This window comes from Plasmodium cynomolgi, chromosome 10 (genome assembly GCF_000321355.1).
Source record: "Plasmodium cynomolgi strain B DNA, chromosome 10, whole genome shotgun sequence".
Lineage (NCBI taxonomy): Eukaryota > Apicomplexa > Aconoidasida > Haemosporida > Plasmodiidae > Plasmodium > Plasmodium cynomolgi.
In genome coordinates, this window is record NC_020403.1 from 1,332,116 (window position 1) to 1,359,328 (window position 27,213).

A 27,213-nucleotide genomic window follows, 5' to 3' on the forward strand; every position below is an offset into this window, starting at 1 on the left:
TTTTTTTTTTTTTTTCTTTTTTTTCGGTGCAAGTTAATATTCCTTTTTGCCAAATCCATTTTGTTAATTTTCTCCATTAAAACGACTTGTTCGTATTTAATTTGACATTGCCCATGCAATAATGATCCCCGAAATATCCCGATTTCTACTGGAATAAAAGGAGGAAATGCAATTCATTTTGTGTGTCACTTTTACTGTTCAGTTCAATGTAAATGGAAAAGGAAAGTTAAAGTCATTGTATTATATATTTTTTTAAGCACAACGCATTTGTGCATATCAGTGTTCGATTGAACAAAATGGTTAATGCACCTCTGTCATTTTTTAAAAATGTAAAACTTAAAAGAATTTAAAATTATCGGAATGGCATCTTTTTAAGTTAAATGGGTAATAATAATGGAAATACAATTTTTCGAATGTGTAACATTTGTTCCATTTGGAAGTGATCTATATAAAAATACTTCGATTTATTTTGATTTAATTTACTTTTGTAAAGTACACGGATAATTCACGATGTGAATATTACCTCCGTTCATTTATTGCGCTTCGAAACTGCAAATCCTTTTCGAATTATTACAAAATGGGGATTAATTATTTATCCAGTTATTTTATACTTCACATTTTTATTGCATTCAAAATGGAATTGATAATATGAATAACTGTAGGAGAGAAATAAAATGAACTTTTCTACAATTTGTTAAAAAAAATTATCCCGTGGAAGTAGTACAGTTCCCCATTTGTTCTCTTCAAAAAATGTGTAATAATATAATAGAGGTCTTTCATTCTCTCTATTTCTTAAGACGTGTGATGTATTAAGTGCTTTTAATTTATTCTAAGTGTTTGTTTTCCATTGTGAAATTTTCCTTTTCCACAGAGAGGTGCTGTTCGAATGACTGCACTTTTGTTTGAGCTACTTACCACATGAACATTCTGTTCGATGAACCAAAGAGGATTCCTCCATGCCGCTTATCAATGGATGATGTGTATTTTAGCCAGTTACATAAAAATTTTTTTCTTTTTTTACGTAAAGCTTTAAGGCACTTAAGCATTGCCAATTCGTAGCGACAAAACGGTGCATCCCCCCTTTGAAAAGGGGGAAACCACATCCTCACAGGAAATTAATGCACTCATTCGTATACCTTTTGTAACTTGCTATGTTATTATAGTATCACGTGATGCATCAGATATGGATCATCTCGCATTGCTTTTTTCTTAAATTCTTTTTACTCGTTTTAGAATCCTCATCTGCTTACTCCAGTGATATGCAATTTTTAAATCCCTGTGAGCTATTCACAAATGAGATGCTTTTCTCCCAAATGGGTAACGTGTGAAGTGCGTATAAGAAATGGTCGTGTTAACATCCCGCGTTTATGTTCCCCGTTAATGTAAATTTTCTAACTTCTTAGAGGTACCATCCGATTGATATGTTCAAAATGGTAACTCTTTTTCTTATGTGTGTATTTTGCTAATCTCTCCCTTGGCCTTTTCCTCCGTTTTGGGATAATTGCACAAATGGTGAAGCAGTTCCTTAAGCGTACTTCCATTTAGTGCAAAGTGTAGATTTAGGATAGCCTAAATAAGTTGGGGCAGGCCTTCTTGGTATCGTAATTCACATACGCCGTGAAGAAGGTTACCTTTTAAACTTTTTCTTTTTAGCTTAATATCTGTGAGTACAACCTTGTAGACCTGTACATGCAGCTTGAGAGTCAAATGGGCGGAAACTTCATCGGAGAGCAATCCGTTGTGAAGCAAATGAAATGACAACCTTTCGGTGTAGTACCATTTCATTTGGCGAAGCTTCATTCTGAGAGGCTATGACTTATTGGGGAGTTACAGGCGTGGTGCGAGAATCCCTTGGAAATGATAAGTGCACAAATGTGGGAACAACAAAAAAAAATAAATAAATGATGAACCGTTTGTAATAATTCATCTGAGCAATCCACAATTATGGACACTTTCAAATCGTGAAGGGGGACGGATGCATATAAAAGGGTTATGTCGTTGTTACCACGGTTCCGTAGCGTGCATAAATTTACGCAAATAGAGGATCACCCCCTATATATCATTCTTCCTCATAAGCACACATTTGCCAACCGCCAACTTCTCTCCTTCGCTTGTGTACCAAACTGCATTATTTGAAATGTCTAATATATGTACGTTTCAAAAGACTCTTAAAAAGTGCTCAAACAAAAAAAAAATAAATAAATAAAAAAATAAAAAATAAAAATAAAGTGTAAGGAAAAAAAAAATCATACTAAAAACAATGAACAAAAAAAAAAAAAAAAAAAAAAAAAGAACCAGTAAAATTAAATCTTTTTCTTTGCATAAGATACACTGTCGACAGATGGGAGTTGTAGCTGAGGAGAGAATGGATAAACTGCGCCTTTGCACATGTATAGGTTTGTCTGTGTGTGTTGGCTCCATTTCGCGGGAGAAGGTTTCCCCTCTTGCGGAGGAACCCAGCTCGCGTGCACCCACCGACATGTAGAACGTGGAAGTTCCACTCCGGCGCATTATCCAAAAAGTGTGAAAATGTGAAGTGCTCACTTGGTGATGCAAACATGTAGTGTTTAATCTGTTTGATCTGCGTGGTCAGAAAAGGGAGAAATTTTCCTTTTCTTGTGACGTTATGCAGTTCATTTGGGGAAAGCACTCCGCTGTGGCCTCTTCGTACGGGCGCAGCACAATTGCTTGCCCCTGTCAGAACTGGGAACTCCGGTCAAAGCTCGAAAGTATGGAGGAGATTTCCTTGAGCGTCTGCTTAATTACACACACGGGGAGGTTGAAGTAGTACACGGTGTTCATCTTATTCTGCGATGAAAAATTTTTGTTGTTTTTCATGTTTGCAAATCTGGGAGTTAAGCCTTTAGGGACTTTCACGACGCTTTTTCTTTCTTTAATTTTTTGGTTCTTTTTACAATTAGTTAGAATGCCAAGTTCTTCAAAATGTTCGATGGCCTGGTCAATAGTATTTCCCTCTAGAATGTCCCTTATGTAGGAGGTCTCCGATAGGTTGCTGCAGAGGCTTCTAAACCCTCGTTGTATATCAGCATAGGTAATTTCGATGAACTGGTTTGGACTCTGCTTCTTTTCCTCACAGTCGTCTTCCTCATCATCCGAATTTAAATGTGTATCATTCACGACATTGCATGAAGCGTAGAGGTAAAATTTTTGAATTAAAGGGAGGCTCTTAATTTTGAAAAGTATATCTTTATGTTCCTCTAATGGGATTTTGTCTGTAATTTTTTTTATGTCCGAAATCATTACAGCGTTATCCTTTGCCGTGTCAACAAAATCGTGATACTTCTTTTCGATGCTTTTTATTTGATTGTCAACGATCACATCAAACGATTGTAATTTGTCCATGTTTATATTTTGTAGTATTTCCTTTTTATCCTTAAAATGGGGGATTTCTCTGTCTATGTCATTTTTATATAGGACCTTGAAGGGGCTTTCATAGCACCGCTTGGGTGTGCATTGACTGGAGTTGTAAAAAGAGGCATTATCATTTGCGTTGAAATTTTTTCTTATCAAAATTTCACTTAACGTTTCGTTGTTGTTTTGTATTTTGATGACCTCCTTCTTTAGCGTTTCGTATCCGATGGAAAATTCATTTTTCTGATCTGTGAATTTTAGATTTTTTGCCTTATCGCTGAATTTGTTGGCAAGCTCAAATTGGCGAAGATTTGGCAGAGGGGTTACATTCTTCTCCAGGAAAAAGTTGTCCTCTGTCTGGTCGGAACCGGATTGGTTCTTCAAATTGGAGATATTCTTTACGTGTACCTTTTGCTTTTTAATTGTTCTGTGAGTTTGGCTGTTCTCGCAGTATGTGTCGTTTGCTTGATCTGCCTTTTCGTTTGTCGCCTTTCGTTTCCCTTTTTTGTGCGTCTCCACGTCGGGTTTTTCACTTTCGCTGTATTCGCTATCGTCCCCGTTGAACACGTCCGTTGAGTGATCCTCCTCCTGATCGGCTAGGAGCAGAAAGAGGTTTCTCTTCTCCTGCCTACTGAATATTTTATTCATCATAACTTCTTCTTTCAATTTGGTTAAATTTTTTTTTCTCTCATCGAGGTCGGATTTTTTATCAGTGAAAACTCTCAAGATGGCATCAAAGCACGATCTGATGTCCCCGTTTCGGTTAGAAATTTGTCGAACGTGTATATTTAGTGACACTCCTTTGAAAATTTTGGTGACAAATTCTTCCTCCAAAGTGTTTAATTTATTTCTAACTATGCTCATGAATTGCTTTTCATTGTACGGTTTGTAAATAATTTGGTTAATTTTCATGTGTCTGTAGTCTTTTATTAGATCCAAGCTGTTGGCAATTCCAACGAGTATTATTTTACTGTTTGCCGTTTGGACGCATTCGAAGAGATTTTTGACTACATCTTCATTGATGTTCTTGTTAACATTTTTTGTCTTTAATTCAACTCGTACATTTTTCGTTGCAATAAAATCTAATTCATCCACAATGACGATTTTTAAATTGCTTAATTTGCTTGTATAATTAATGAACACCTTCTTCACCTCCTCCAGGCCATTTAAGTTGTACTTTTGTTTGACGTTACTGAGAATGGACTTTTTGTCCTTCTTTATTATCTGTTGTAGGATGTCTACAAATATATCATATGGTTTTTGGCTATTGGAGCAAGAAACATAAAAATAGGAAGCGTCGATATTTTTATAATTCTGCATGGGTGTATTTTCTTTCTTCTTCTTTTTGTCCTCCACCTTCTGATCTTTTTCCTTCTCTTTTTCTATCTCCTTGATGATGTAAAATATGCTGTATGTTTTTCCTTGACCACTGGGGCCTGTCAGAAATATGCCTTCACCGTCTACATTTTTGGAGCACCTTTTAAGTATTTTTTTGATTTCTTCAATTTCTTCTTCCCTCCCTACATCACTGTCAAAATCTTTGGAGTCTAAAAGGGTCTTCGCTTTTTCATAAACTTCGATGTACTTGTTACATTCGTTAATATCATCGATGATTTTTTTTTCTATCTCTTCTAATTTGTTCATCGATTTTTCAATTTTTTTTATATTTTCTTCTACTTTGGTGACGTCTATGGAATTCCCTTCACCTTTCGTTATTCCATTTGAGTTCACCTTTTTTTTATTTGTTTGTTTTGTGTCTGTGTCCTCTTTGCGCATTTTCACCAAGGTGGTAATCTTTTTATGTTCCTTTTCCTTTGCATAGTTCAATTTGGTACCGCTCTTGGCTCTGCATTTGTTTTCCTCCTCCTTTCTGTTGCTCAAATTTGGGGAAGTACAATTGGGGGCTTTCATTTTGTGCGTGTAGCGAAGTGCATAGGGATGTAGCGATGTGCATAGGGATGTAGCGATGTGCATAGGGGTATAGCGATGTGCGCGGGGTGGTAAAAAAGAATGGATTGGTTAATTAAAAAAGGAACGAATGAATTGTGCTAGTGGGTAGATAAGATATAAACAAGTTAATAAAGCCAAACGGGAGTTATAAAAAAAAAAAAAGAGTTGTACGGAGTTAATAAAGCCATATACGCGTACGCACATGTGTGTAGTGATTTGTATGAGTATCTCCTCAAGGGGAAAATAAAAGAATGCACACATGTTTCACCTTCCCTGTAATTGTTCATAATTGGGGAGAAATTCAAAATGTCGCCATGGCAGTTTAATGCGCATGTGGTTGTGACACCCTGCGTTGTTCATCATGCAGCTGTCTAGCGCGATGATGCATTGCAAATGGGAGCAGTTTCAAATGGGGGGCGTTTAAAAAGGGGGAAAATGTGAAGCAATTTCAAGTGGGAGCAGTTTCAAATGGGGGCAGTTTCAAATGGGGGCAGTTTCAAATGGGGGAAATTTCAAATGAGGGAAATTTCAAATGGGGGAAATTTCAAATGGGGCCAGTGTCAAACAGCAAATATTTTCGAACGTCGAACACGTTCAAGTGTCGAACATGTTGAAATGGCAAACTCTTTCAAACGTCGGACTCTCTCAAACGTGGAACATTTTCAAACATTGCTGATTTGTGATGGCACTAACATACACCCAAGTTGTCAGTGCTATTTACAGCCGCGCGGGATGGCGGACTTCGTTTTATTTCCCCTTTCAGTGGCATAAAATATGTGTCACTTGCGAAAAGGGAACAGCAGTGCCATCGTGTTACCCCCCATGCCCATTTCGTGGCAGTGGGGAGATACACGTGTGGATGCAAACTGACAGGCGCAAAATGTATGTTTAAATACATGCATTGCGCTTGAGTTTGCTGGTATTTGAATGGTTGTTGAGAAGAAAGCCAGAGTGTTGAAAAATAAAAGCCAGGTAAAATTGACAGTGAAAGGTACGCCACGCATGCCCATATGTACGGGGCTGCAAACTTTAAATTGTAATTTTTTTATTTTGCAAAAAAGGTGAAGCACATAATTAAGATGCGATTTTCACGTGGACAAAAGTTTCTCACGCGCGCTCAAATTAAACCACCGTGATAGAAAAAAAAAAAAAAAAAAAAAAAAGAAAAAACAGTGTACCGTTTTGCATACCTTCAAGAAGGCGGGAAAAAGACACAAGCGTTTTTTTTCTTAACAAGCACGCAAATTATTTTAAAAAAAAAAGGGACAAACGAGAGTACACATGAGAATACACAAGAAAGCACACACGAAAGCACACACGAAAGCATACACGATAACATACACGATAACATACACGCGTGCGCAGCGCAGCGCATACATTTGAAGCGCTTTGGAACTAATGTAGACCCCAGCTCCCGCAGTTTTCCCTGCCAAGGTGTACATACCATGCGCAGGAACTCCCTCACAAAAATGGCACTACAGCATTTATGCCCAAAGGGCAAAACAAATTTGATGTTTCACAATGGAAAAGCAATAGGGGGATGCTAAAAGGCAGTCATTTCACGAAATAATGCAATAAAAAATTCCACACGTGTAGCAGAATGAGCTGCCCTTTCTTTCTCATTTTGACGTATCCTCTCAAGTGGCGCCATTTAAGTCATTTTCGATTCTAAAGGGAAAAAATTGGAAGCTATTCAGACGGTGGATACAATCCCAATTTTAGAAAAAATTAAAAAAGTTACTCCCCCAAAAGTGATGAGAGTTCCCCCTTGAAAGTGAAGGAGTCACCGCTTAACGATAAAAACTGTCACACATAGCACACTTGTATATGACACTCCAATTCAACATAGCATTTGCGCATCCATCACAGTCAAGGCTAATAAGCGTCATCAGCCATGTCCCTTAGGCATTTCTCCAGGTGTTCACTCGGTTATGATCATACACATATGTGAGTAAAAAAAAAAAAAAAACTCTGAATGGCTCTTAAAAAGGAATACCTATGTGCCATATTGAATCGGTTAAGGTAGCCCCCTCTCCACCTGCCAGCGAAGTGACATCGAAAAATTGAAATATGAAAAGGTGTTAACGAGACCACTTTTGAAACATCGTCGAAAAAAAAAAAAATAAATAAAATAAAATAAACATATGAATGTACACGCATTATATGCTTGCATATGCGAGCACACCATGATGAGCCTGGGAAGGGGACTCAAAATGCCAATAACGCATAGTGACAAAAAAATTCCTACGCGAGAGTTCGAACGTGTAAGAGGTTAACAATTTTTTTTTTGCAGTGGCAAAGAAGAGCGAAGCAACATCCTGCGTGGAATGTAAACCACCTCTGAAACGTACTGGAATATGAAATATTGTTTCAAAGTGAAAGGGGTCCTACTTCTATGCGTGTATTTGCTTCATACAGTTGTAGACTCAAAAAATGTGTTCACTGATCAAAGCCAATTTGTGAGAAAAAAGTACCAGCAGTTGAGAGGGGTGTGTTTGCATTTCCTTCTTTCCACTCCACGTAACAATGTCGCTAGTGATAAATATGCTCTAAGGAGGGTATGGTCGTCTGCCAAATTGTGCAACCGTGTGAAGTGCAGCAAGAAGAGGCAGATAAAGCACGTCAGATCTGGTAGAAGTAATCTCCAATATGATGAGGATGCATTCCAAAGGGGAAACATCGTGAGCAATAAAAAAATGAAGTTAATAATTCGTCAATTGAACAGAGCCAAGTGGTACGACTTCAAATTTTTTTCCCCAGCAAAAGTTAATTTATTTTTAAGACTAAAAGAAAGAAAGGAGACCCACAATGAATTATCAACTCTGATGCATGCGATAAATTTAGGCGATGATATTTTTATAACTGCTTTGAATAAGGAGGATCAAAGGAAGTTAACAGAGCTGCTATTTCCGTGTCAGTCTGGCGATTTCTTAACCATAAAGAAGGATGAAGAGTACGAAGGGAAGTACAAAAATGAGGAGATGTACCCAGGGGGGAGAGACGAAGACACGAGGTATTATTACAACCATTACCCACTAAATGACGATAACATAATTGCAAAGGTGTTGAGACGATACAGAGAAGAACTAGGGATACGGGACCATGTCAAATTTTTAATTCATGTGGTGAAGCGCACTCCCATTTTTAGTGGAATAGGTGGAGGGTCGTCTAATGGAGCTTCCGTTTTTTATTTCTTGGAAAAATATTACTACAAATACTTAAAATCGAATCAGTTAAGGAACGAATTTTTAAAAACAATAGGCAGCGACATATCCTTTTTTAGCAGCTCCGGTTTTGCCTACTGTACTGGCAAGGGCAATAATGTCATCGATTTAAGTGATGCCCAGGCAACCATTTCGGGGAGCAGAATATATATTTTTCAAATCAGCGAGGGACTCTCCTCTAGGATGGTCTATCAAAATGTTGATTATGACAAGATAGTGCAGTATAACCCTGTGAGTTTGTTGAAACAGTTCATAGTTAACGCGGAGAAGTGTAATATCGTCAAGCATGTGGAAGAAGCGGAGCGCAGTTATTTGAAGCAATTTGTGCCGCTGGACGGGACATCTCTAATGAATAGTTTTATAAACGACTTGGAACACTCTGCGTTTGTTTTGCTTAAGAAGGTGAAATGTTTGAAGGACCTTCTACTGAATCAAAACATTTTCGATGCTGTAACGATGAGTGGAAGTGGCTCATCGTTATTTGCACTGACAAAAAAGAATATGAGTTTAGACGAAGAGAAGATGCACATGAAAAATTTGATAAAGCAAGTTCGGGAAAAGTTGCATGTACCTGTAAAGGTCTATTTGTGTAGTGCCTTAAGGAAGACTGAGCACCTGTGGTATAGACCGGGCCAACTTGCGGAGAGGGTGATATAGACGTAGGGGTAGGGAGTTTTTTTCTTCGCTGCCCATGCACAAGGAAATATGTGTACTGTCGTGTGCGTATGTATGTACATGCCCATTGGTACGCACACTCCAGTTAATATTTTTTTTTTTTTTTTAATGCCAAAAGGGATTCGTTCAGTTCGGTAAAAACGACTGCAAGGGGTCGTCATATCTGTTTGTCCTCCCTTTTTAATGTTGCTTGTTAGCATAGTTGTGGTCATAGCTAGCATTTTTTTTTGAGTGGGTAGTGCAAACGCACTAAATTCTTTTTGCCCGTCCCAGTAAAAAGCACATATGAGTGCAAGTACCCATATGTGCATCTCTCGTATACAAATTCTTAATTCTCTCGTGTCGACCATTTTGATGCTTACCCAAAATGCCCCTATTTTGAATTAAATCACTGTCCAGTTTGGTAGGCACATTTTTGTGATACACCCTTAAACTGATTCATCAAATGAGGCTCGAATAGGTACCCCCTTCTGTTTGTAAACCTCCCCTCCTCCTCTATTTGTTCCTATTTTTTTGTTATCAAAAAGGGGGCCATTAAAATTCCGTTGCCTCTTACGGAATAACTATTTCTACCGATTCGATCTACGGAACCAATTTCGTGGCCACGATTTGTTACTTATTCTTCTTGTCTAAATTGAGATTTTTCAAAATTTCATTCGCATCTTCATGTACCTGGGGTTCTCTCTGATTTAATGCGTCATTTTGTGCGGAAGCGAATTCGACAGTTTTCTTTTTCTTCCGTCTGGGGGAACGACCAGCATCATATTTCTTCTTGCTTAAGTCTAAGTTAAATTTTTTACAGCAGTAACCCAAGCCATATTTTTTTATAGTCTTCAATCCTCTTGCACTGACTCTTAGTTTTACAAATCGATCTTCCTCTTCGAAGTAAATTCGCTTCCTTAGTAAATTTACTCTCTGCTTTCTGTGCGTTTTGATACCTGACTTGGAGATTTTACGCGCATTCCAGTTGTCCATTTTTCCCAGTATTATGCATCTTTGTGTTTGAAATGGGGCAATTTAGGAGGCAGTAAAGTAGGGAAAAAAAGGGGTAAAAGGGAAACAAATGGAAAAAAGGGGGTAAAAGGGAAAAAAGGGGAAAAAACTCGAATGAGTCTTTGAATCACTTAAAAAATGTTGAAGTTATTTAAAGTGGGCGTTTTTAAGAATTTTTTTTTGTTAAAATGTGTGGTTTCGTTACCTCCTTACGGGGAGCTTTATTTCTTTATGTGGCAACATGGTGACTTTGTTTATTCGCTTTCTGCCATCTAATCCGTGGTGCCTCCTGGCTGTCGATGGTCCAGTCATTCGGTATTTTCGGAGCTGTATAAAGTGGGCACAAGAAGAATGGGTAAACTCATTTGCAAGAAGCGCACATCATCTCGATTAGATGAAAAAATGCATTAGCTGATAAATTCACCACTTGGGAATAATCTACATTGAGAGACATGCCCCCACAATGTGACAATATCCAAGGGGAGGAATTTTTACTTACGGCTAACGCTTCCTTATGTCTTTTTTTCGTGAATAAGCAAAAGTTTGTCCCATGTAACTTTTTATTCAATGCGCAATTTTTATATATGTCACTTTTTTTGATTAGCGGTTTGACTATTAAAGGTGGAGGTGAAAAAAAAAAAAAAAAAAAAAGTGGATAAACAGACAGCCATTTCTGTTCACACTTGGTATTTTTTTTTTTTTTTTTTTTTCTACTATAATTCACTTTTTCCCTTTTGTTTTCATACCGTAAAAAGACTTTTGAAAGTTTATTCTGTTTTCATCTTTTTTGTGAATCTACAAAAAAAGGGAGAGACGGTTAAATTGGTTTCGTTAAAACTGGGCTTTATTTGCGCCACAGTGGATTATTCTGGGACGGCCTTATACCGTCCTGCTTATAGGTAGCTCTCTGGGGGGAAGCACATATATGCGTAATGCAAGTACACATATACATGTCCCCCCACATGGACAAACTTACAACTGTCGAAACACCCAAGAGGAGAAGAGAATTAAAGTGGATTATTACATAAAAAAATATATACACATTTCTTGCTAAGCTGTATATTTTATTTTTACATTTACTTTGCATTATTTTCTTTTTTAATAAATTAACGATATTTCTTGTGACATGTAGGGGGTGGGGGGAAATTAAATAAAACCACACACAAAAAAAAAAAAAAAAAATGTGGTTACACAACAATCTTGCAATTTTGAAACATCAACATCATTTTGTATAATGGACGAAAAAATGTAAATAAATGAAGACGTAAAACTTGATGGTACATTTGCATGTTAACCTTTCTTCAAATATGCTAAGTATCCATTTGTGAAAGCGCCAGAAATGGCCAAATATCGCAAACTATGAGTATTGTTTACCCATTTGCAGTAAAAATATTCACAGTTTGCCTCTGAACTTAACACCAAAGCGGAGGTAGGGAAGAAGGAAAAAAAAAAAATAAAAAAAAAGGTAGTAAAACTGCATAAGGAAAAAACCTTAAAGAGGGAAAAAAACAAAATGAAAGCAAACGAGCATAATAAACATGAATGTCGCAATTCTGGAATACACCTTATCGTTTATTCTTTTTTTATTTTACTTCTTAAGCTCTATTCAGATTGCCATTTGCATTTTACTTGTCGCTAATGTGATATCTGTGTCACATTTGTGCCTTACCATTTTCTTTTTTAATTTTCGTCTCCCTAATGAGGCGTTTTTATTCAAATTATTGATTCCCCTGTTGGTGACACTTTTTCTTTTTTTTATGAGCCTCTTTTTGCTGCTAATATTTGTAGTTGCCGTTTTGTTTATTTTCCTGGGAATGCCTTTTTATTAAATTTTTATTTAAATCATACGAGGTATAAAAGCCGAACAAATCCAACACTTAAGTGGGGAAAACATACCTATGTGCAATGCAGCGTGGCCCGCTTGGTACCACCGCGTTTTGACCCAGTTTGTACGACTGGGCATTTTCTGTAAGTAGCATTTTGATGTTTCAGTTTGTTCCTCCTTTCACGCGAAAACATTTTTGCCTCCGTTGAAGGTTAAATTTAGTTCTACTGGAGTATCCCATTTCTCACCTGCCCTGGCGAGAGAGATACACGACCCGCTTAAGCTTCACATTTTTGCAGAAAAAACATTTACCAGTTGAAATGTCCCCCAAGCATGTCACCTCGAAAGCATAATGAAGAAAAACGCTACTTTAAAGAATATATTTTTTAATCCTCTTTAAAACTTCTTTATTTAGGGCATATTTTTTCGCCTTTTTTTTTTTTTATTGCCTCTCCATACCAACCATTTTTGAAGCCATAACTAAGAGGAAGAATGGACAGCCAACGAAGCATGGAAGACGCCCAAAACGCCCTGGGGATGATGATATATCAGATACTGAACAATGTATTTCTTTATTTTTTTTTTTCCTCCACATGAGAGTGCATTTTTTGGTTTTTGCTCAACCAATATGGAGAAGCGTGTATAATATGCCTAGTTTGTCTTTTTTTTTTTCCACGTATATAGTCATGAAGAAATATATTTTTTTTAATGCGCCTTTTTTTTTTTTCCCCTATTAGCAAGTGCGAAAAACGTGCTTCGAGAAATGTTTCGGTCAGAAATTTTCCGAGCAAATGGGGAAGAATGAGCAAATCTGTTTAGCCAAATGCATGGACCGAATGTGAGTGCAGTTTTGTGTCATGCGTATATACGTATGTGCATACCGCAACGGACATTATGCGCAAGAGTGAAAAGAGGCAGCGGGGAATTATTTCAAATTACGTCGAATTCTTTGCATATGTGTTTTGTATATATTTCCTTTTTATGCCGATTTTTTTTACCCCTTCTTCCCTTCTTGGCGCAGGTACGAAGCTCACACAATTGTAACGAAGGCTTCCACAGAAATTGCGCAGAACTTAAGCGTCGACTCGAATTATTAATTAAAAATTACATGCGAATATTTGTCTTTTTCTTTTTTTTTTTTAAATTTGTTATGTACCATATCATAGTGTGAATTGTTTTCGCTTTTGAACTTTTTTTTTTAAATTAGACTTTTAAAAAGGTTATGAATTGCAAATGTGTAACGAACCATCGTAATTACAGATGGATGGTCAAAAATGGACAAAAAAAATAAAAAAATGGACAACATGGGATGGCTATGGATAGGATGAAATTAAAAATCTCCCCACCATGTCAAACTAGCCACATTAGGTGCAACAAGCAAGGATGAATCGTTAAAAGGTTAAAAAAAGGGGGCGCATCGGTTGGTCCCCGTTTTGGCTATTTTGAGCTTTCGTCATGTAAACAGTGCGGAGCAGCAAAGGCTAACTACAAAAAAGGGCTGAAGGGTTAAATAAAATAATTCCCCTCTTGGGCATATATCAATCGGGAGGAAATTCCAAATTATGATAACATTGGGGCCATTCTTCTCCTCATGTTCCGCATTTTCGACGAAGCGATTTCATTTCACCATTTAAGTGTGTTCATATTATTCAGATAAAATAACGGGCCCTCTAGTATGTGTGAACGTATTAGGGAGTTAGATAAACCGAGCAGGAACAACTCTGACATGCATAGATAATGTAATACTCGCAATATAAATTTTCCGAGAACAGAAAAAAGTCCCCGCACCGACAAAAGTAAATGTAGGCATTTTCCTCGCTAATATATTGCAGGTCCACCTTTTTGATGTTTAGGGCGTTTTCGTACTTTTCGGATTTGCTGCCATGTTGGATGTCTCTCAAAATTTGTTCATATGCCCAAACCAGGGTGACGAAGTCGACATTGTCTTTTTTGGCGGTATTTTTGTCCGCTTTTTTATCCCCTTCGTTTTGTTCACTTATTGGGGTAATTCCCACAGCAATGCTTGCATTGGTCCCATTTTCTGCATTCCCCTCCACCCCCTTGCGTTCCCTATTTAGGTGATACTTCAGCTTATCTGGGTGGTAAATTATAGCCAACTTTTTAAATTGCCTCTTCGCAGTTTCTATGTTGCAATTTGGTTCTACGTTCAAAATGGAATAGGGGTTACTGCTTGGCGCATTTTCCATTTTGCTTTCGCATCAATGTGCTTTTTATTTTATTTTTTTTGCGCTACATAGGGGGGGAAATTCGTTCATGTGTAAGGATGGGCAGGGAGCTCAATTAGGTTATATTTATGTGATAGCTTGTTTATTTTGGGGGGCATTGCTTTGGGGTTCTTTTACCAGTCAGTTTGTGTCATTTTGTGCTTTTGCGTCGTTTTCATCAGGATTAGCAATTAGCAGCGTAGAGGAATCTTTCTTCGTTTTCTTCTCCTTCTTCGCCTTCTCCGCTTTATTTTTGGCGCAATTGGGGAGGAGGCGTGGCCTCATTTTTGCGCCTGTTTACTTCACCCCTGGGGTGTGAAAGTTGGGGTTCATTTCGGTGTTTGTTTTATCTGCTCGTTTCCCCCGCCGTTTGGCCAACCAGCTTAGATATTCATCATTTCACTGGGCTCACGTCGCAATTGTTAGATCTCTCCCTTCTCTTAATTTGTTCCTTCTGGTACATAACTTTTGCTGCTGCGTTTTTGCGAGTGCAACAATTTAGCAGCGTCGCGTGATTAAAAAATGCACGGGTGCTATGTACATTCGCACATGTGCAATTATGGCTTACCCCTTTTAGTTACCGCTAAATACTCACCTTCTTTTTCGCCTCCTTTTTGGCGCTTCAAATGTTTCGCCAGACTTCGTTTATGTACCTTTCTATAAAGAATATATTTTTTCTCTTTCGCTGAGAATTGGCAAACTGTGAAACCTGCCGAGGGGGAGAAGCTCTCCACGTTTATGCTATCATAAAAATGTTTTTCCTCTTTTGGGGGTGAAAGAGACCCCCCAAACGTATATGAGCCATTACGCAAAACGGGGGTTTACATTACGTGGGCACATCTGAAGTAGTGAATGTGCACCTCTACACGGGCAAGCATGTAGGTGTTAAAGCAAAATGGGGAATGATTAAAATATGAATTATGTAATTATGCGGCTTGAGTATACCATCACCTGTTCACCAAGTGCTTCACCGCCCATGTGTACTTACCCCTTTTGAGAGTTTTCCATAAATCTCCCCTTTCATTGTAGAAGCATGATCTGGTTCAGTCGGCAGCGACTGGGTGGAGGAGTCGGAAGACGGTTGTGCATGCCAATTTACAGTGGAAGTAGCGACAGCGCTTTTAAGGATAAATATTTTGTTTTAAAAAAAATAAATCATAAGTATGAAAATGTTTTACTCTTTGGGGACGTTAAAAAGTTAAGGGACACAGCAGTGGAGCTTATAAAAGGTATCTCCTCATCAGAAGATAACAGGAACGAGGGGTATGCAAATTTGAAAATAAAAAGATATATAAGTAGTGAGGAGAAGAAGGCGAGAGAGTTGGAGGATGACATGGAAGGGGACCCTGACAGTGCTGCGGATAATAATCACTTAATGTACAGCAATGCAGATGTTGTACAAAATGCCCCTTCCAAGGATAGGAACCCCAAAATGGCGAAGAAATTGTCCTTTTGGCAGATATACAGTATGCGGGTTAAAAAAAGTCTCCACCTGCTTCGCCCTAACGATTTTTCCCTAATTCTTCAGTCTTTTCATTTGTACAACAAGGACACAGGTGAGTTTCATGCGGAGGAAGTGCGTAGACGAATGTGCCTACCATGTTGGTGATGCTAAGTAGGCTTTGCGCGTGTGTATAACGGCTGCTCCATTGTCCGTCCTCATTTCACTCAATTTTATGCTACGTAATTTTGTTTCGCTTCCTGCCTTGTAGGGGTTTACGTGTCAAGCGTGAAACATATTGAGGGACAAATTCCAGAGATGAATGGAGTTTCCTTTGTGATCATTTTAAACATTTTAAGTGCGAGATTGAAAAAAATAATTATAACGATTTTTTTAAAAAAATGATGAATTACTTGCCAAATGTTATGTACGAACTGAATGTACGAGACATGAACAACATCCTGAGTTGTTTCCACAATTTAGAATTAAGTGACACAAGAATATGTGACATTTTTTATCAGAAAATTTTATCAAATTTGAACAGAGTGGAAGACACATTCACGTTGTCATCTCTGTGTTACATTTTTTACAAATACAATTTTGAAAACCAGTATTTTTTTGAGTGCCTCAAAAGACGGGGGTTACTTTTGCTGGACAATTTTGACGCGGGGCAGTTTTACAAATTTGTCTTTTCGTTACATAATAAGAATATTTGTTTGAAAGAAATAGTGGATAAAAAGAAAAATGACGTGCTCGCTTTTTTGTCTGACTATAATGATGAGCAGAGATTATTTATGGGTGAAATTTTTGGTATAAAATGAGGGGAAGTCATTACTCCCTACTAAGCTGAGTAATCCGCAAGTCGTTTTTTTTGACTTGTCATATTTTAAAAGTTTTTTTTTTGTCCCTTTTGCTAACTCTTTTAAGCATTATATGAAATTATCCACGTAACATTTTGAAATAACTTATTTGTCTACTTTTGGGTCCAAAGTAGGCCGAAAAATTGGAACATAAATGGGAGAAAAATAATTGTGCGCGGAGAAATCAGAAGGGATGTGCAGAGGGGAAAATGCCGTAGGTACATTTGGGCAGTTCCAAAAAGGGGAAAAAATGCGCGCACAGAGGAACTTATACATATGCGCGTGTGTTTATTTGTGGAAAGGAAATTGGTTTATTTCCCCGTTTGTGACCTCTTCCTCGTTTTGAGTTTTGTCTCTTCGGTGCCGCAATGAAGGCATAACGCGCTTTAGTCACCACAGGGGAAAAAAAACATATAATTATATGAGCATATACACATGTGTACACGTAAGGCGCCTTTTGCGCTTATTTCCCTCGTGCGTGACTAGCCAAATGGCACAGGGCTAGGCTAACTCTATGAAGCTTCACCCCATTATGTCCAAAATTTCCTACTGTTTAGTAAAATTATGTAACCTTTTTTTTATTACTTTTTTGAACCCTCCTTTTGGAGGGTCCATATATTTTATTTTCGTCCCCCTTCGATCAAGTTAACCAAATAAAGACAACCTTGAAGAGTGCACCCAAGGGGATAGAAAAAAAAAAAGATGGGCCACAAAATAGACATTTTTTTATACATTTGCAAAACAGAAAACGAAGCAAAGGTTAAGAAAGATGTCGTAAAGAGAATTATCGCGACAAAAAGGAAGTTCACAAGGGGGGTAGTAGTCAAGTACGTTTTGCACAACTGTAAAACGAAAAATAATTTAGTAAAAAAAAAATGGAACATAAGTTACATGCTAAATAAAACCAGGGATAAGCGCAAAGGGGGTAAGAATGGGGAGCAGCTTGAAAGAAGACAGCTCGATGAAGCTACTGTTCAATGTGGCGAAGTTACGGACGAACATAAGACTGAAAATTCATCTCAAAATGGTTCGCACCAGTATGTGCGTCGAAAAAGTTGTTGCGCTAAAAATTCGGGTACTTATAAAAAACTTCTTAACAGAATACTCCGCAATGTGAGAAATGGACAGAATACGACGATCATAAATACAGGTAAGGCTACTAACTTGTGATGGTGGATAAAAGGTGTTCACGTTGGTACATATAAATAGGTGTCCAACTGGAGGTGTACAAAAGTGCGTCACTCGCACTGCATACAGATGTATTTTGGAGTAACCCTCCAGAACGGACTGCAATTATGCAAGAAAATGCTCTTTTTAAGCTTCCTCCTTTAGTCTACTATTTTTTTCTTGGAGCTATGCCTTTATATGTGCATGGGACCATGCGTACGTTTTTTTTTTTCCCTCTCGGTGACTTTTCATTCGAAATGTGCGGCTTTAATTTTTCTAAGGGGTAGACACGAAGAAGAGGGAGAAAAATGTGTTTTTCTATGGACACCTGTATAGGAGATACCTAAGGGGTAATCAAATTCATAGGCGTTGCGATTCAGCGCTGGTCGTCATTGCGGGTACACATGTTTCCACGTAAAGGAGCAAATCGCAATGCCTTTATGCCAAGCAGAGAAGAAAAAAAAACTCAAAAGGTTACCATTTGTAGACAGCGGAAATATGTTGGAAAACGAGGATACGCCCAGTGATGTTACTAGCGAAAAAAGCGAAGTAACAGCATCGGAGGGAGAAATAAAGAAGGAGAAGATGAAGAAGAAAGAATCGCACAAAGGTTGCCGTGACTCATGTTATCACGCGAAGAAAAGACGGAAGGACTACATTCAAAGCGCCAATTTTGAGGAATGCTTAAAAAAAAAAGGACTCATTTTGGATATATACGATTGGATTGTTAGCACGAATAGTGAAGAAGGTGAAGCTGCAAAAAAAAAGGGATTTATTTTTACAAATTCGCTTCACAAAAATGAAGGTTATTTTTTCCTCCCTCCCTTTAAGGCAATACATAAATTTTTTTCCTCTTGCAGATATGAAAATATCAATTTCGTCATGGGCTTACAAAAACTGTAAAATAATCGATATGCTAAAAAAAAGATGTAGTGAGGGTAAAAATCGCACAAGTGGAAAGAAAGGGGGTAGGAAGATCCCCCCCTTTTGCCACAGATGTTTTATAAAAAAATCTTTTGACAACCCCAATTTTGGGAATCCCCAATGCTGCAAGGAATTGCCCATAAAAAGGCCTATACAAAATGGCGAACATTTAACCATATGCCTTAAACGTATAATAAAGAAGTGCAGAAAAATTTTTGGTAGGTCAAAGAAGGGAATCACTAATGTGTGCTTTGTTTTTAAATACAAAATTAGAATGGACGGTCGGGACAGGTGTGTGTACTTAGTTAATTTTCCCCTTTGCAACATTCAGAAGGATAAAATTTTCCACAACATTAATAATGAAAAGTCTTTGCTATTTTTGTTCAATAAAAAGATTTTAAAATCGGTGAGAGGTGTTAGTGATTACTCCAGTTTTGTGTTTCCCTTTAATAACGCGAAGGGGTGTCAGAGGGCCCTCAAATTGAAGAAGAAAATGGTTCATTTTGTGAGTCAGAGCGAAGGGGTGAGAGGTGTAAAGAGAGCCGACATTACGCTGGGAAGCATACAGGGTGAGAGCCCATCGGAGGATAGGCAAAGAAGTCTAATTGGCGAAAGTCCAACAGAAGTGTGCCACCAACGTGGGAGTACTGCCACTACTACTACTACTACCCCCCCTGTGGATGGAGCCCCAAAAGAGGACGATCTATCTGAGAAACGTGGCACGAAGGAAGAAACAGAACCTATAGGGATAATAACTCCATTTAGGAAGCATAAAAAAAAGGACATCATCTTCCACATGCATCTTTTCGAATTGTTCATTAGACTTATATTTGAAAACACGAAAACTTATTTTACCTTTTTCATCAACGAGTTGACGCACGATGGGGAATTCTATAAAAATGTGTACTACTTGAATTTGAGCAAAATTGTTAACGTGAGAGTGAATCAAAGAGGAAAGAAAAACACAGCACAAGGGAGAGACAACATCAGTGAGCTACACAATCTGATGAAACAGAATGACGAGTGCAAACATGTGATAAGCGAAAGAGATAACACTATACGGATGTTACAAAATGAGGTAAGAAAAAAAAAAAAGCAGTGTCAGAGCTGGAGGATCAACTCTCAAAGTACAAAAACGACCATTTGGATAAGCTAAAGGTTATAGAAAATCTGAAGAGCAAAATATCAAAAAGGGAGAGTACCAAGCAGAAGGAAAATAATGCAAATGAGCAGATGGTAAAAAATGCTAATTATATAAAAAAACTGTATAATGAAAATAATTTATTAAAAGAAAAAATTAAAAAATTGAATGAGTCGATTAGGAAAGACGGGGGTTCTTCTTCACATTCGATTGGAAAATTTGCTGACTCCAAGGAGAGTGGCATGACCAACCTACTGGCAAATAACGAGGTGAACGCGCTGTGCACACTGGATCACAAAAGTAAAAATGACACAGTTGATGTGACATAAAATTAGTAAACTGCCTGCCCCGCTTTTTGACGTCTCTCTCAGAGCACAAAGGACAAGGACGAGAAAAATGAAAAGTTAAATTTTTTTCTGAAGGCCTTTTTAGACACTGAGCAGAAGTTATATGTAAGGCGAGTCGTCTGCGCGGGATAAGATCCGCAAGCTTGGCGAAGTGCTGCAGATGTGCTCACGCGAGTGTGGCATCTGCACGTCCATCTGCACGTCCATCTGCACGTCCATTTGCATGTCCATCTGCACGTGCGTTCATGCGGATCTCCGTGTGCGAGCCCATTCCCCGGTTGCAGACAGCCGACGTGCTCATAAACGCCCAGAAGGAGATCATTGCAAAAATTAAAAATGAGAAAAACAGCTATTTAGAGGAAGTTGAACGGAAAAAAGTTCTTTTTGTAAGCACGAACTGTGATAAGTTTTTGTGTAACAACAGTATGCCGATGCATGGACGTTGGGGGAGGGGCGCTAAGATGTAGACACAAACATGCAGTAGAGTAGATGGCGTTCCCTGCGTGCACACCCAACCGGGCAGTGACGCATGACACATACTTGTGGACGTGGTTGTTCCCTCTTCGCAGAAACGGGAAGTGGAAAAATCACTATATTTTATACACTCCATTTGTGAAGACATAAAAACGAAGAAGGAGAAAATTTGTCTGGCGAACAGGATTAACAAGCTGCACGATTGCATAAATGTAAAGTGGGAAAGCGTGAAAGAGTGACCACATCGTCCGATTGCTCGCTTGCGGATGAGTAATGTGTAACATGCTTAATTAGCATGTATCATATGTTTCTTTCCCTTTTTCAGAGCTTTTTGGGCACATTTGAAAAGGGCCCCTAACTCCTCAGAGGGGAGTTCGCTCGGAGGTTTAAAGAAGAGAATGAACAATTTCGAGGGAAAGCACATCATTTTTTCGATAACGTGGCGTGTGTTCGTAACAGAAATGCAGCACGTACACAGCATAAATGTAGCCGAAAAGTGCGATAAAATACCGATTGGCAGTTGGAAAAAGGCATAAACGATCCGCGGAGCCACACTTTTCAGCCTGCGTGATTCCTTCCCTTTGCACAGTGACAAATTTTGCGCCAAAAGAGGGCCAAAACACATGCGAAAATAGCCACCAGAGCTAGGATCAGCAGCATTAAAAAGGAAAAGAAGGAGGTCCCCTTTTTAAACTTAATTTTTAAGACCTTCTTATCGTAATACGTTTCTAGAAAGAGATATACATTTTCTGAGTGGTGTATAGGTGCATTTAAAACTTTGTCAATAAATCTGTGTGTCGTTTTTTGGCTGTCTACCTTTATGAAGGAAAATAATTTGTTACTCACATCTGCGTAGAAGGACATGTTTTTGTGAAAGTTACCGCAGAGGTATTCCCCAATGGGCTGCACACCCTCTCTTGGATCAAAAGGGCACACATTTCCATCCGATAGGTTGTATATATAATTTGGAACATCTATATGGACATGATAATAGATATTAAAAAAGTAGAATTTTCTGAAAATTTTTTTAATCATATTTTTTTTTTTTTCAAGCGGATTATAATTTGACTCATCCATAAGGGTCGTTAACCTTTTGCGCCAGTCGGATTGATACGTAGATATATTTTTATCGTCTTTTTTTAGCGAACTTGGATTACCAACCAGTTTGTGGTAGTTCCCCATCACTTGGTCTAAGGAGCCACTTTTTTTTTCCCCCTTTTGTCTGCTATGCAGTACGCTTTCTTGAAACTTCCGTTTGATAAAATTTTCCGAAATGGTATTTTTTTTTTTTCCGACGAGTTGCTCTTTTTCGAGTAGCCTTTGCTGCCTACACTCTATCACCAAAACGTTGTTATAAGTGTTCTGATTCAAGGGAAAAAAAAAGGCGTCTTTTTTAAGTAAATTATTGTTTATGTACATTTGACTGTTACGGCAGCTCGCCTGAATGTTTAGCCCTTCAACATTGTGAGCAACATTGGTACTATAAAAATAAATGTAACTTTTGAATTCTTTGTCAAGTAATAAACTTGTAGAGGATGGATGACTACTTAGATTGACATCGTTTAGGTAGAAATTGGAATGTTCGTTATTATTTTTTATTTTAATTTTATATGTCTTTTGGCTTTCATACCAAATGGCTAGTTCCTTTTGTCCCCCACCTGAGAAGTGGATCCTGTAAGGTAAATCAGTCAAATACACCTTTTTCTTGTTAACATAAATGTGATATGTTTTTAGGTACAACTCTTCCATGGCGACACTTTGTTCATTATCTAAGTACTCCGATGTGTGTTCATTAAAAAAGAGTTCGTCTTCTGGGGATACCTTTTTATATATGTAATTTTCCCAAATGTTTAATAGTGGACTTAGGGTAATTTCGGTCAGATGTTCACTCGCTTCTAATTCGTAATGATATCGATCTCTATGAAACGTAAATGAGACATTGTTTATCAGTATGTTGCTAATGAAAATTGGGTATTCACCATCTAGGAAAGAACCTTGGCTGCATCTGCTTCTTTTCGCCAACAAAATGAGCAGCAGGGAAAGTGCCGTAAAGAAGCGCTTCATTGTCCTGGCATATAGAATAGTTTTTTTTTTTTTTTTTTTCCTTTTTGAATATTCTCAGGGTGGGGCATAAGCATAGAATGCATGGGGCGTTAAAATCTCACGCATGGTAGGAACACTGCACGAGTCAATTATCCAATGTTCACCTTCCAAAGGTATCTACGTCTAACTCAGGTGTGCCTTTAAAGGTGTGCACACGTGCAAGTCAGCCTACGCCTCTTTGCACCTTCCGGTGAACTATCTTAAAAAAAATTAAAACGTAATTGCAAACAATTCGAGGGAAGATCAAATGGAAGAGCCATACCTTACTCTGCATAAATGGAATCATATTCTTGGCGCAAAAAAAGGGGTATCCCTTTAACGTACACGCGGAGCCGTCTCAGCAGGACTGGCGCTGCACATATCCTTACCAACATGCACATATCCCTACCCATATGTGCATTTCCATGTGGACCGTGAGCACGGAAATTTTCAAATTTCTTTCAACCGTTTTAAAAATTTCACAAGCGGGTAATCAAAGGAGCAGCGGCACGTTGAGAGGTACCACTCGAACATGCATGTGAGCCGAAATTAAACGCGCCCGCAGGGTACGTGGATCGGGTCAACGTACAAATGCGGTCTATATCACATGGTAGCCTTTAAACTGCGCCATGTTTTACCAACTTTGAGCTGTGCATTTTTGGGGGGAAAAAATATATTTCCCGAAGGGGTATAAAATGAAGTGTGCTACATTTTGTAGCTTAGAGGGGCGGTTGGGGTTAAGGTGATGGTGTGATTTACACCCTTTTTCTCTTATATACTTAACACAGCTTCCCGTAAAGGCATTTGCACTTCGGTTATTATACTTGTGGGTATCCCCGAATGAGGTTCCCTGAGGCTGGAAGTTTGTGGGCGCGTACGTAGAAGCGGTAGGCACGGGTACTAATACGATTTGTTTAAACCGTTGAACCATTGCAGCGTTAAAAAAAAAAAGGTACGGTGCTGCCCAGGAGGTTCGTGATTTTCCCTCTGCTGCGATAGCATCACACAAAATGGTCACTTTCAACTTGATGAATTTCCATTATGATGTAAGAGTGCAGGAAAAGGGGCGAATCAGTTGGTCCCCTTTTCACGGCACTAAAACCCTATGTATGTTACACGAGCAGATGGATAAATAAAGCCACATATGGCTTATTGCCATGCAAGAATGACATTTTAATGTGTCATTCCTAACCCAAGCGGCGTGAACAAAACTTGCGCATTGTGGGGAGAAAAAAACAAAAAAAATTATAATTTTATCGTAAAAGAGATAAAATAGGAGAAGAAACGAACCACTTGATGTATGTGTATTTCTCCCTCTGTCATTAATCTTACAGTGGTTACATGCATATTGCTGCCATCATTTCGTAAATGTCATGGGGCTGTGATAAAGGGTAGCATCGTACGCTTTAAAAATGTTCATCTGTCATTTGTACACATCTTTTTCTGGGTTAACCCCAACTATGTAACATTTTAAAAGGAAAATATGAGTCATTTTTTCTTTCGTAAATATATACCATTTTTAACAACTTTTTGCCTTTTCTTCCTTTTCAGAGTGTTATTAAAGTTACGACTTTGAAAAGGTACAAAGGAGCATACAACGTTATTCGATCAAGAAAAAAAAAAAAAAACACATTTGTTGATGTACGTGTTTTTGTAGCGCGTTCACAATTAAGCACTTAACTTTATTGCCCTTTCCTCCGCTTTACAGTCATGACACGCCTTCATTTTAAGGAATCAGGGGCGGAAATGATAATAAAATTGCAACGTGCCTCCAACTTGTTCAGAAAAAGAGGGAAAAAAAATAATATATATAAAAGGGGTAGAGAAAACCATACAAAACAGGGATAAAAGCAAAATGATAAAAATTAATGGTTTTTGCCATTGTGACTTGCCTTCACATTTTTGGAACCCCCATGGTGACGTTGCACGAAATATTTGATGCACGAGCAGAAGGCAGGAATGAACATATATGTCAAGGGGTGTAAAATAATAACTCGAGCGTGCCTTTCCAACAGTGCAGTACCGTTTATGTAATGTATATTAGCGTACCCATGAAAGGATTGTTTAGTCATGAATGCATTACATGAGCAGATAAATATGCGTTCATGTGACCACGCTGAAGATTTGGAATCAATATATTTTTTTGCATTGCATGCGGGGCAGCAAGTAGAATATGCGAAAGAAAAAAGAGAATGAGCATAAATTCCCATAAACAAAGGCGCAGGGGGCGTTCCTACATAGCAATACATGTATCATATGATAACACGCCACAAGTATATGAATATTTATTTAAGCACTTTTTACGTGGTATGGCCTTGAGCCCTTCTGCATTTGCTTCGCAAGCGGCAAGTGGATTTATTTTTGCAGGCGCCAATATTCTCATATTCCTCCTTCACAGTGAGAAGAAGAGGCAATTAATTATTTATTTATTACAAAAAAAATAAATAATGATATGACAAACTAAACGTTTCCTTTCTCTTGAATTTTTTTTTTTTTTTTTTAATATAAAAAGTAATTAAAATATTTAAGCATTTATTATTTTTTTTTTTTTACATGATTTTGTAATGAACGTCATCCTTAATTTTTACATCTACTACGTATATATATGTACACATATATAGATAAGTATATATGTACTTTGCATACGTATACGTTTTTATTTTTTAAGCCTCACCTTTTTCGCATTTTGAAACTTCCCAGAGGAGCCAACCTGTGCTGATTTGGCCCTTTTGTGGAGTACCCCGTACATTGTTATTGTATGTAAACGTTTGTACATATACCGTGCTGCGTTCGCTTCCCCGCGAATTCTACAATACAGTAGCAAAAAAAAAAAAATTCGCAGTTTTTACCCCTAAAGTAAAAATCGGTACTATATTTTACCCATTACGTTGTGGCCTTGTATCTTCAAAACTGAAGCAACAATGAAGAAAAACGCGCAAATAATAATTTTTTGCCTGTTCGGATTGCTGAGCTATACATGCGTAGCTGAAGGAAACGTTAACCCACCCAACAGTAATCACAACGGGTTAAACGCCAACAATGGAAATAAAGGCAACGGAAATGACAACGATATGCCACCGTTCATTGGAGGAAACAACAATAACGTGAACGACAACAATAATGATAACACTTTTAATAAGAATGGAAAGGATGTAACCCGAAAGGATGGTGATGCAAATGACGGAGAAAATCGAAATGACAAGAAAAAGGAAAATGGCAGCGATTCAAATGAGAAGAACTCCATAGAAAATGCTGACAATGGTAGCGGCAAATCTGATGCGAATGCCAACCAAAATGATGAAGATGGAAATAAAATGGATGAAGCATCTTTGAAGAAAATCCTCAAAATTGTTGACGAAATGGAAAATGTTCAAGGACTGCTCGATGGAGATTACAACATTTTGGATAAGTACAGTGTCAAATTAGTTGATGAAGATGATAGAGAAACGAATAAAAGAAAAATCATTGGAGAATATGATTTGAAGATGTTAAAAAATGTTTTATTGTTCAGAGAAAAAATTTCCCGAGTTTGTGAAAATAAATACAATAAAAATTTACCAGCCCTCTTTAAAAAATGCTCAAATGTGGATGACCCCAAATTAAGTAAATCCAGGGAAAAAATTAAAAAAGGATTAGCAAAAAATAATACGAGTATTGAAGATTTTGTGATAGGTCTTATAGAAGATTTATTTGAGAAAATTAATGAACATTTTATTAAAGATGATTCATTCGATTTAAATGATTATTTAGCCGATTTCGAACTCATTAATTATATAATTATGCACGAAACATCGGAATTGATCGATGAACTTTTGAACATAATAGAGTCCATGAATTTCAGATTGGAATCGGGATCTTTGGACAAAATGGTTAAATCTGCACAATCAGGAATGAACTTAAATTGCAAAATGAAGGAAGACATAGTTCACTTACTTAAGAAATCTTCCGCCAAATTTTTTAAAATCGAAATTGACAGAAAGACTAAGATGATATACCCAGTACAAGCTACACACAAAGGTGCCAACATGAAACAATTCGCCCTTAACTTCTTGCAGAAAAATAATGTATGTGAACATAAAAAGTGCCCATTAAACTCCAATTGCTATGTCATAGATGGAGAGGAGGTCTGCAGATGTCTACCCGGATTTAGCGACGTCAAAATTGATAATGTTATGAATTGCGTTAGGGATGATACCCTTGACTGTAGCAACAACAACGGTGGCTGTGATGTGAACGCAACGTGTACTCTTATAGACAAAAAAATTGTGTGTGAGTGTAAGGAGAACTTTGAAGGAGATGGAATATACTGCTCCTACAGCATTTTTAATTCCATCAACAATTTCATTTTCCTGATTTTGTTGCTTTTGTGCCTGTACCTGTTCTAGGCGGATAGTTTGCGGCACACTTGTGATGGTTAGCAGTTGTGTGTGTCCACTAGGCTGTATATTCCTACTCCCTTGTGTATCCATTTTTAACTGCGCAGCTGTGTAGTTTTCTTTTTTTTTTCACCTGC

General features: G+C 37.8%; 9 protein-coding genes across 9 annotated transcripts; 5 read left to right on the forward strand and 4 right to left on the reverse strand.

The window, feature by feature from the left end:
* Window positions 1–2,697: 2,697 nt before the first annotated feature.
* PCYB_103970 (hypothetical protein) lies at window positions 2,698–5,283 on the reverse strand (the record flags this gene model as incomplete). The annotated part of the gene is made up of 2 exons (XM_004222946.1): window positions 2,698–3,666; window positions 3,700–5,283. 2 exons carry the CDS (start codon window positions 5,281–5,283, stop codon window positions 2,698–2,700), a joined length of 2,553 nt encoding a protein of 850 aa, XP_004222994.1.
* Window positions 5,284–7,679: 2,396 nt separating this feature from the next.
* On the forward strand, window positions 7,680–9,405 carry PCYB_103980 (4-diphosphocytidyl-2c-methyl-D-erythritol kinase; the record flags this gene model as incomplete). Its single annotated transcript, XM_004222947.1, has 2 exons — window positions 7,680–9,194; window positions 9,340–9,405. 2 exons carry the CDS (start codon window positions 7,680–7,682, stop codon window positions 9,403–9,405), a joined length of 1,581 nt encoding a protein of 526 aa, XP_004222995.1.
* Window positions 9,406–10,934: 1,529 nt separating this feature from the next.
* PCYB_103990 (50S ribosomal subunit protein L28) lies at window positions 10,935–11,301 on the reverse strand (the record flags this gene model as incomplete). The annotated part of the gene is made up of 2 exons (XM_004222948.1): window positions 10,935–11,009; window positions 11,191–11,301. The coding sequence occupies 2 exons, from the start codon at window positions 11,299–11,301 to the stop codon at window positions 10,935–10,937; spliced, it is 186 nt and encodes a 61-aa protein (XP_004222996.1).
* A 1,475-nt stretch (window positions 11,302–12,776) lies between these two features.
* Window positions 12,777–12,881, forward strand: PCYB_104000 (hypothetical protein; the record flags this gene model as incomplete). Its single annotated transcript, XM_004222949.1, has 1 exon — window positions 12,777–12,881. The coding sequence occupies exon 1, from the start codon at window positions 12,831–12,833 to the stop codon at window positions 12,879–12,881; it is 51 nt and encodes a 16-aa protein (XP_004222997.1). The 5' UTR covers window positions 12,777–12,830.
* An 846-nt stretch (window positions 12,882–13,727) lies between these two features.
* On the reverse strand, window positions 13,728–14,246 carry PCYB_104010 (hypothetical protein; the record flags this gene model as incomplete). Its single annotated transcript, XM_004222950.1, has 1 exon — window positions 13,728–14,246. One exon carries the CDS (start codon window positions 14,244–14,246, stop codon window positions 13,728–13,730), a length of 519 nt encoding a protein of 172 aa, XP_004222998.1.
* Window positions 14,247–15,297: 1,051 nt separating this feature from the next.
* PCYB_104020 (hypothetical protein) lies at window positions 15,298–16,526 on the forward strand (the record flags this gene model as incomplete). Its single annotated transcript, XM_004222951.1, has 3 exons — window positions 15,298–15,820; window positions 15,977–16,041; window positions 16,065–16,526. The coding sequence occupies 3 exons, from the start codon at window positions 15,298–15,300 to the stop codon at window positions 16,524–16,526; spliced, it is 1,050 nt and encodes a 349-aa protein (XP_004222999.1).
* A 1,704-nt stretch (window positions 16,527–18,230) lies between these two features.
* On the forward strand, window positions 18,231–19,734 carry PCYB_104030 (hypothetical protein; the record flags this gene model as incomplete). The annotated part of the gene is made up of 2 exons (XM_004222952.1): window positions 18,231–18,480; window positions 18,593–19,734. Coding segments are annotated over 2 exons (1,392 nt in total), but the record flags the coding sequence as incomplete, so codon positions are not given.
* A 1,442-nt stretch (window positions 19,735–21,176) lies between these two features.
* Window positions 21,177–22,682, reverse strand: PCYB_104040 (hypothetical protein; the record flags this gene model as incomplete). The annotated part of the gene is made up of 1 exon (XM_004222953.1): window positions 21,177–22,682. One exon carries the CDS (start codon window positions 22,680–22,682, stop codon window positions 21,177–21,179), a length of 1,506 nt encoding a protein of 501 aa, XP_004223001.1.
* Window positions 22,683–25,621: 2,939 nt separating this feature from the next.
* On the forward strand, window positions 25,622–27,085 carry PCYB_104050 (merozoite surface protein 8; the record flags this gene model as incomplete). The annotated part of the gene is made up of 2 exons (XM_004222954.1): window positions 25,622–26,698; window positions 26,756–27,085. 2 exons carry the CDS (start codon window positions 25,622–25,624, stop codon window positions 27,083–27,085), a joined length of 1,407 nt encoding a protein of 468 aa, XP_004223002.1.
* Window positions 27,086–27,213: the final 128 nt, after the last annotated feature.